The sequence below is a fragment of the Geospiza fortis genome, unplaced genomic scaffold (assembly GCF_000277835.1).
Source record: "Geospiza fortis unplaced genomic scaffold, GeoFor_1.0 scaffold130, whole genome shotgun sequence".
Taxonomy (NCBI): Eukaryota; Metazoa; Chordata; class Aves; order Passeriformes; family Thraupidae; genus Geospiza; species Geospiza fortis.
In genome coordinates, this window is record NW_005054300.1 from 16,642,507 (window position 1) to 16,651,618 (window position 9,112).

At 40.5% G+C, this 9,112-nt stretch overlaps 1 protein-coding gene across 1 annotated transcript in view; it reads right to left on the reverse strand.

Annotated features, from left to right (window-relative positions):
- Positions 1-9,112, reverse strand: part of RASGEF1A (RasGEF domain family member 1A) — a 46,989-nt gene that overhangs the window by 14,382 nt on the left and 23,495 nt on the right. Inside the window, exons 2-3 of the mRNA XM_031063392.1 lie at positions 6,962-7,141; positions 1,205-1,333 (exon numbers count right to left, since the gene is read on the reverse strand). Coding sequence (XP_030919252.1) covers positions 1,205-1,333; positions 6,962-7,141 — 309 coding nt within the window. The remainder of the gene's footprint in view (positions 1-1,204; positions 1,334-6,961; positions 7,142-9,112) is intronic.

Genomic DNA, 9,112 nt, shown 5'->3' on the forward strand with positions numbered 1-9,112 from the left:
CCTGGCACCTTTTAGAGGCTCCCATCTCTATTGTTTAGTTACATGTTGCTGAGGAGCCATTACAACTTACAGGGCAGAGTTTGCTCAGTCACAAATTAAGTTTGGTAGTGGTGCCAGGGACAATGACCACCTCTGAGTGCAAAACTGGATGCAGTGATTCTGGCACCTTGCATCCCTGACCCTTGGTTTCCCCTGCTCCTACAGGATGAGCTGTGCAGATATTTGCAGAGCAGATCAGGGGACTGACCTGGATGAAAGTCATTTTGTACATGGTTAGTTTGTCCTGTGGAGCAATGTTGTGACATTAATAAAAGGATGCATGTCAGGAATAGTATGGGAGAAAAAGCCCTTAGGTCGGTATTGCTGTTAAAAACTCTTTATTGACAAACCAGAGTTGCCTTTTGTGCTCCTCGCTCAGAGTGCTGATACACCAAGGAGAAAACAAAATGGGGCTACTAATGTGCTGAAGATTAGGAATGGGAGCATGCAATGTCTCATTGGAGAAGAAAGGTTCCAAAACATGCCCAGGATTTGAAAAATTTAGGTCTTTACTTGTTGATACCTTCCTGTTTCTGTCACTCTTATTTGCTGCCCAGCTTGGGCTTTTCTGGAACTTCAATTTCAAATAATTGAAAGTCTTTCAATACACATTTTACAAATGGTGACACTTAGATGGAAGTAAGTTTGGTTTTAAGTGATTGCAATAAAACATGTCAGTGCAGGTCACCGTTTTAAATAAGTGCATCTCTTAATTTTTGTGAGAGGTAACTCTCTGATTTACTGCTATACTGAGTTCAAACACCCCAACAATAACCTGCAGCAGAAGTTATTGTTGACTCTAATAGGATGGTGAGGCTGAATGGAGAAAGGGATTTTCTTGAATCTGATTTTCCTAACTTGGTGAAAGTTCAAAAGTGCAGACCAGCTGCTGGGCAGCTTTCATGGCACACACACACAGCTCCAGTGCACTGCTCCCCTGACCTGCAGCTGCCTGCTGAGGCAGGACATAACCCCAGCAAATGTGGCCAGCAAATGAAGTAAAGATAATTCAAAGAACAAGACCCAAATACAAGTGCATCCAGCAACAAATCCCAATTACAATTTCATATTATTCTTTATCAGTCTATTTAGTTTTACAATGAGAAGGAGAGAGTGGAAAATAAATGACAGCACCAGTAACTGAGGGACACAATGGTCTATTTACCTTTTCTGCCTCAGTCCCCACTTCCAGCTGCTGCTTCTGTTTAATGCAGATCTGCCCCACTTTAGCCAGGAGCTCGTGTGGGTGAATGAAGACTCGTGAGCTTAGTAGGAAAGTGAAGATGTAAGTTCTCTGTGGAAGGAGAAAAAAAAAAGAAAGGAAAACAACAAGTTGAAAAGCTTTAGCAAAACTAATGTGTCTTCCTTGGAAAAACTAATCTGTAAATGATGAATGTAACTTTGCTTCATTTAAAATTCCTATAATTTTTCCTGTCTCCAGAGAAATGTAGGTCCTTTTCAGCTCTGTTGAGAGGAAATGCTATAGGCTTCAAGGCTTTTAACTGTGGGGTTTTCCAATTATCAAATGGTTTCCTTTTAAAATGCCAGACTCTGTGTGCCTAATTAGTCATCACTTACCAAAGCCACAAATGAAATACATCTAATGAAGGATGTTATGACTCTTCAACACCACTATTTAATGCTGCTTGGTTTCTTTAAGAGTGATGTTTTTCACTGAGCTGCAGAAAACTGCTTCGTGTATATTCCAAACCACAGCCGTAATTTCTTCATGTATGGGGATTTTCACTCCTTTTTCCCCACAATCACTGACAAAAGTTTTCACTTAGTTTGGGGGCACAGGACAATAATTTAGTTTTAAACTTGACTTTATTTATCTGGGGCTTGCTTCAGTTTATTTTGAATATGAACAGTGCTAATAAATACCAACAATGAGGATGTCTCATTAGAAATAGCCTCTCCTTTGCAATTTAAAAGCTGTGATGCACTGTATGGTACTCTGGACAAGTATCCATTGAACCATATTCTGGATCTTTTAATTGAAGAGAGGATGATTTTTTTTTGTCCCAGTCTTGTTCCAGTGCTTGAAGCTGGGCTGCTGCATTGGGCTGTAATTGCCTGACTAATGACAGTAGCACCTCATAAGTAATTCCATTTTTCCCTCAGGCTTTCTGGTAAAATTTGGAGTTGGGAAATTATAGGGGATCTCCTTGACATTGTATTTCAATTAACCTTTGTTATGTTTGAAATGTGCACTGTTACTTTTCCCATGTTTTAGTAATGTGACTTTGCAGGACACAGCCAAGTGCATTGAAGAGTCAATGTGAGCTTGTACCACTTGGGCTGGGCAAGTAAATTAAGACAGTTAAAATCTTAGGGCCAGTTGTCTAAAATATGGTATCTCTACTATCTGCTAACAAATTCTGCTGCTTGCAGTCTCTAAAACATACTTATAATTAAACAAGAATGATATCTTTATGACCCCAAAGAGGTTATGTGGTATCTTTCTTTAATCAGAGTAAAATGTTCTATTAATGAAAAATGTTTTCACTTCTTTAGTACTCAGCATGCCCTATAATACAAGTTTAGCACTAATCACCAAGTATCAAGGAAAAAGGAATTTTTTAAAAACAAAATAAATAACACTAACCAAAAGTCACAGTGTTCTGGGAGTGAATGATAAGTACAGTAGTATTAAACACATATCTAAACATACAACTCTGTCCTTCTGAAGGAATGTAATGAAAGTACAGAATGTACAGTGTGATACAGCAGCAGTGATTCCTAAACTGATGTGTTCCCTACTCAGAATGAAAGCAACAGAAAGAACTGTGTTGGATTGTGAGATTTGGGGTGTGTGTCTTTAACTATGCCTACTTATCCTCTGTTTCACTTTCTATCTCATGTGTTCATTGTTGTCCCTGAACTTAGAACTGTGAGTCTGGACTATGTGGAACAGGCATTTAGCTGTTGGGTGAGTCAGCTGTCACTGGGTTGTGTGAAATTTTTTTTTGCACTGAAGACTTGAAGCAGCCCTCACTTTTTACTGCATTTTGCATTTGAGAGATGAGATGAGTGGGGAGGAAGAAAAAAAGGACGTGACATTCTGATCCCTTCCCCACATTCCTGATTTGGGAGTTGAGAGGGCCTGGCTGAGAGATGTCAGTAGCAGGGAACCACAACTTGAGCCACACTGCCCTGGCAGCGACCTTTGCTCTGATAAGCTGGAACACATTGTTTTAAGCAAAGATGTAATTTGGCTTCTCACAGTAATTCTAGAGTTGGTCTCCTTGGTGGAAGCGTGTGTGATGTGGCGCAGTGTTTATCCAGAGGGACTCTGAGAAAGGGCCACTCACAGCATCATTTTCCTGCTGTCACACAGCAAGAAAAGTGTCACATGACCTGTGCCTTTATTTGGTTCTTTTGATAATGTTTTATAGGATCTTCATAAAAGTTTTGAACTGGCAAGAAGCAGGAAGATACAGGCCATGGCAGTGTGTACTTTGCATTTTAGGCCTGCTGATGTGTCTCTGTAATCAGTAATAGCTGTACTGGATCCATGCAATGCTTTTTCAGACAACATAAAATAAGTTATCATTCCTTCTGGAATCCATCTACTCTATTTTTATTCCATTTTTAAAGTAATTTAACTGGAACTAGGTTAGTTACTTTGGAAAACAAAATTGTTCCATTGTGGTCAATCAAGATATGCTGGTTTACACCATACTGGTATCAAATTGAGGGGGTTTTGATACTTTTATTACTGACACAGGCAAGGACTACCAAATTAAAAATGACAGCACACCTTATCCAATAAAGAAATTTCAGACTGAACTAAGGCATGCATTTCAGCTTAGTGCTAGGTCTCAGGGGCTGGAACACAGTTGTTTTGCATAGTAAAGATTTCATACTAATGTCATATGCCTTACCTAGATCAAGGATTTATGTGTTTTGCTGCATCTGCACTACTGTACACAGGCTAAATGTTATAACAGTGTAAAAACCTACAGCTTCTCAGGCAGTCCTCTAGCCATGAAGATGATGGTTTGGAGAAGGAAATTTAGCTCTGAAGCTAGCTAGTTTGATAAAGAATGATTAAAAAATGCTTCCATAAGAGTGAAAGTTAAGCTCCATTTATCCTAAAAGTGACAGGTATTTGGGAGGGGAGGCAAAACAAAAAAAAAATCCTTTCTGCAGTTGGGAGAATGTAAGTAGACACAAAAGGGGCTTGTGCTTTGCAAGAGAATAAGAAGCCAGATTCCTTTAGTGCCTAAAGTTGTTGCTAAGAGATGAGCTGAATTATGTTAAAAAAAGAAGAGTGTGAGTGCACAAGACTAAAGAAGGAATTGTTACTCTCTGACCCAAGAATGCACTGATGACTTCTCGAGGCAGGGGAAAAAAATAAAATTTCTCTGTGTGCACTCACTGCTCATTCTGGAACTTTGTGTTTGTGAAATATTTTCTTCAAATATTTTCTTGCTTGGGCACAAGGGTTGCAGACTGGTACATTCCATTCCTAACCTCCTGAACTCCTCTGTCTCATGAGCATACATTTCCCTATGTGCAGAGCAAGTCCTGCACACAAACAAGACTCAGAAGAGCAGCACACTAATGCAGGCACTTGTCTTTCCTGTCCTCCCTTGCCTGTCTCGTGCTCTGCCAACATGGCAAACACATTTTTGTTCTGCCTCTGTAGCCAGCACAGAAGGACACAGTGTGTTTGCTCTGTCCCCACTCCCTTTTTCTCTGCCCAGAAGGTTCCTGTGATCAATGCGCACGCAGGCAGCAATGCCTTCCAAGCACTGTGCTCAGATGTAGTCATCAGAAAACTTGGATGAGTATTGCAATTTACCACTGTGTCACTCTGAAAGAAGGTAACCCCTGCTCTAATTCTGCCACTGGCTTCTCTGGGTGACACCTTGCTGCCTTTCTTTGGATGAGTGGCCAGAGAGTTAAGACTAAGAGGTTTTGATACTTCTCTCTTGAACATACAGGACTGGCTGCTCTTCTGACAGGATATCAGCTCAAATGGCTACCACCAACCCTCTGTGGCAGCCCCCCTAAAACCACAAATGAGCATGAAATGAAGTATAAACATGTAACTGAAGGGAAATAGAAAATTTGAGTTTGAAGATAACTCGAATACAGCTTCTTCTTTATGTTGTTCAGAGCTTATTTGTCTAGTCATTTTATAATTATTCCTTTCACCTGAACTGGGTGATCTGGTTTAACTGAAGGTATGTGTTGTGCTATAGAGGAGATGAATTTGGTTGAATTTTGTTGTCCATCTCTCTCCCCCTGGAGTTACCCCTGACTGCTTCTGCTGGATGTTCAGCTGTGAGCCTGCTGCCTGTTTAACCTGCAGCCTGCAGGGTGGGGCCCATGGCTGCTGGGTCTGTAATGCACTCTTGCATGGGATATGAAGGGAAAGCACCACGGAAACTAGCAGCATTCCAAAGTAAGTTGTAGACCCCTTACTCAATTCCTGGAACCGTTTTCAGAGCAGCTGTGTTATAAATATATTTTATGTTGCAAGGTACAATAAGAGATGTGCATTAGCAGCTACTTAAACAACTTTGCTACACTTCTGAAATACAAGTAGCAAGTAACAAGATTCCTGTATCAGAGGAAAGAGAAGGAACAGACTCCTTGGATTATCCTGAAGCTTTCATTCCACTGTAATACCACACCAGCTCTACCCACTAGTTTCTTCTGTGCATCTGCTCTACAATATGTATTTGGGGGTGTGGAATGGAGATTTAATGTCTAACAATGGTTATCCCTCTGAGTCTTAGAAAGGATTTGGTACTGGCAGCACAATTGTATGCTAGCCATATTTAAATATAAGGTTTAGGATTACTTTTGAACTGGAATAGTAAACCATGCTTGTTTTGCTTTTTTAATCCTATACTGATGATTGATGGCAATTCTGCACATTCCCACTGAACTCTCACATGGAGAGCCCCTTTTTGTGGATGATGATGATTGTGAGGATGTGTGGTGTTATTTGTGGGACCTTGGAGGGACTTTATTGTGATTTAAATGGGACCACAATAAAACGTTCTATACAAATTAGACTGAGAAACATACAAGATATAGCATGGCCCACTGTAATAAACATTAACTTTGGCATATAATTTAATATTGACTGCAGTTTCCTGCTCCTTGTTAGTTTTTCAAAGAGCTGGGATACTTCTGTAATAGTTGCTGCTTTTTCAGAGCTCAAATAGAATATAAGTTATATAGACCCTCTGATCTTTGGCCACTTGTTCCAATAGTATCTTTCATTAATGGGCACAAAGAGTAATTTTAAGTGATAAAGTGGTATCTTAATATCCTAGGTTCAAATTCTTACTGCATACCCTAGAGCTACATATAGGTAAGATTCACTTTGAGGACTGTACTGAGGATGTTCAGTCAGTTGCAAAATCATTTTCAGGCTCCAGAACATACATTATTACAGCACTGGCCCATTAAAATGTCTTTAGAAAGAGAGTATTTTAATTAAAATCTATTTTAGGTTGTGATTTTTGTTTCTGATGGCCTAACTAGGATATGCATAGAAAATTAAGGGGAAAAATACTAGAGCTGTTTTCAGGTCTGTTTCCCTAGGTAGGACCTGGTTAGTAGTTAATCTTGGCTGCATTAGAGCTAAAGCAGCTTAGAACTATGAAAATTCTGTGGCTAATGCTGCTTTTAATTGGTTCTTAAGGCACTCATTTGAGTGCAAGATGGCTCTATCCTTCTAACAAATGCTCTCATTTAGAAACAGAATATCCCTATTGAGCAACATTTTTAATGAATTGAATATTGCCAGTAAAATAAATGCATCTTTAGCCTACATCTCAATCTTGAATCAGACAGAGGTAGAATTTCATGAGAGAGCACCAAATCAGATACTAATGCAGTATGGGGGTACTAAACCATGGGAGTAAAAAACAATCCCCTTTTGGTGGCTACTTACATCTGGGTAATAGTCCATGGTGGGCACCAGGCGCTCTATCAAGGCCTCCAGTGATCCAGAAACAAGGTTCCCATCCTGGTAAACAGGGTCCACACATCTCTCTCCCATGTCTGGCTGCACTTGCCCACTACAACTGGAACCAAGCATGCTGGAAAATATTGGCGTCTGGGGCATAGTTTCCTGCAGAAGGGCAAAGAAAGGGAGAGAGGGTTAAGCTTTCTTGCAGGATGTCTTATGTGTGGGTTTTACAGAGGCATACATTAAACACAATTACAGATTTGACTGCAGGCAGCCTCAGCGTTCAAGCAGAGTTCTGAATCCAAGCAGTCTGCAAGCTGGCTTTGGTGTTTGAAATGCACTTTAAACTATGTCTCTAAAGCTGTAGATGCATGAGCTGTAAGAATTTTCCTTACTGCACTTCACTTCTTCCTTCTCCCCAGCTTTTCCCTGGTTCTTTATGCATAAAACTAGACAGAGATGAAAATACAGAATGCTTTCTGCATTTCCAAGATACTGAAGTGGTGCCTTACCGAGCAAACAAACAAATACTAAGCCTTAATGTTCCCATTTTTACTCATTTTGAAGTCAGATCTTTGGCCAAAATACTTCACTTGTGATGATAAATCCTTCACCACTTCTGTAGCTAGATGTAATCCAGGTCTCAGTACAAGTGCATCTTCTCTATGTAGGTATCACTGGAAACAGCAGGGGATATCCTGTCTGATCAAAATTGCTGGTTTTTTTTTTAAACATGTACATGAAACCAGGAACTGGGTGGAACTGTGACATATACTGTCATATACAAGCCTAATTTAAACAGTCTCTTTGGAGATCTTTGCTTAGGATACAAACCTGTTGTCGCAACACAAAAACCACACGAAGGTTTAGGGTTTGCACCTCCCTTCCCTTGGCCACAATTGTATCACTGTACCGCAGCCTTTGAGTAAACTCTAGGGGGGTTCTTGTTTGTTTTAAACTGGCTACAGCTTAAATCTATGCAGAAGGCTAAACAAAACATCCTGCTGCTCTATGTAAAGGTTGGAAATGCTATTCAGCATCAAAACAGTTCCCCCTGGCTGCTGAAATAGTCAAGACTGTTTAGGAGATCAAGTGCAAAGAAAGCAGCATTAACTCTTGAGCTGCTGTCTCACTGTCTCTGAAAGAGACAAGATATTGACATAGATGAAAAGCACTTATGTAGATGAAAAGGATTAGGCCATTATCGGCACCTTTAACCTGACAGCTGTTTCTAACTGTGCTCATCTCCTGCACTTAAGTCTTCTCCTGAGCAATTTTTTAATGCAAGGTATATTTTTCCTCTCAAATTCTCCAAAGTCAATCATTCATGTTTACAACTGGAATATAGAACATTTTTCTCCTCTTAGGCACTGATAAATGCTAGGTGCACTGTGAGGAAAAAATACCAGTATTAACAGAACTTGTTTATCAAAGTGACAGATTTACTTGTGTGACGCTGATAAGTAGAACTGTTCCGTGGCTTTTACCAAAAGACCATTGCATGCATACGTGATAAGAGACACAAGGGAAGTGTAATTCCCCGTAAGATAAATATAGTAGCTGTTTAATAGCAACCAGGGAGACCACAAAGAGGAATGGAGCTCAGTTTCAGAAGTTCAGGACACAGTCCAACAAAATAGAAAAGGCAGGATCTAATGTCATATCAAAAGAAATGAAAAATGACAGTTCTGCACAAAAGTGCATTGAGGTTACTTGGTATTTTACAGATTTATCTGTTCGGCCTGAGCTTTGCAGTACACAACACCGAGAAACGGCTGAAGCTAACGGCTTCGCTATCTGTACTATGTAACTCGCCAGTAATTTGCTTTTTTCCCTTTTAAGGTCCATACCAATACAGCCCCAAGCTGCTGCTCAGGATGGTCTGGCTGTGATGAGCACTTCTGGCCAACAACTTGAAGTTGCACAGGGCTTTTAAGCTAACCTAACCACCAAACAAACCCCCAGTGAAACGATGCTTTAGCTGGAAACGTACCCCGCTTTTGCCATCAAGCATTTTAACTCCTTTAAGGCGCTCGTTGTTCCACCAGTTCGGTTTTTAAAGACCCCTCTGGAGCACAGCCTGTACCGCTCCCCGCCGCCCTGGCTGTCCTACCGGAGCTGGTGCCGCATGCC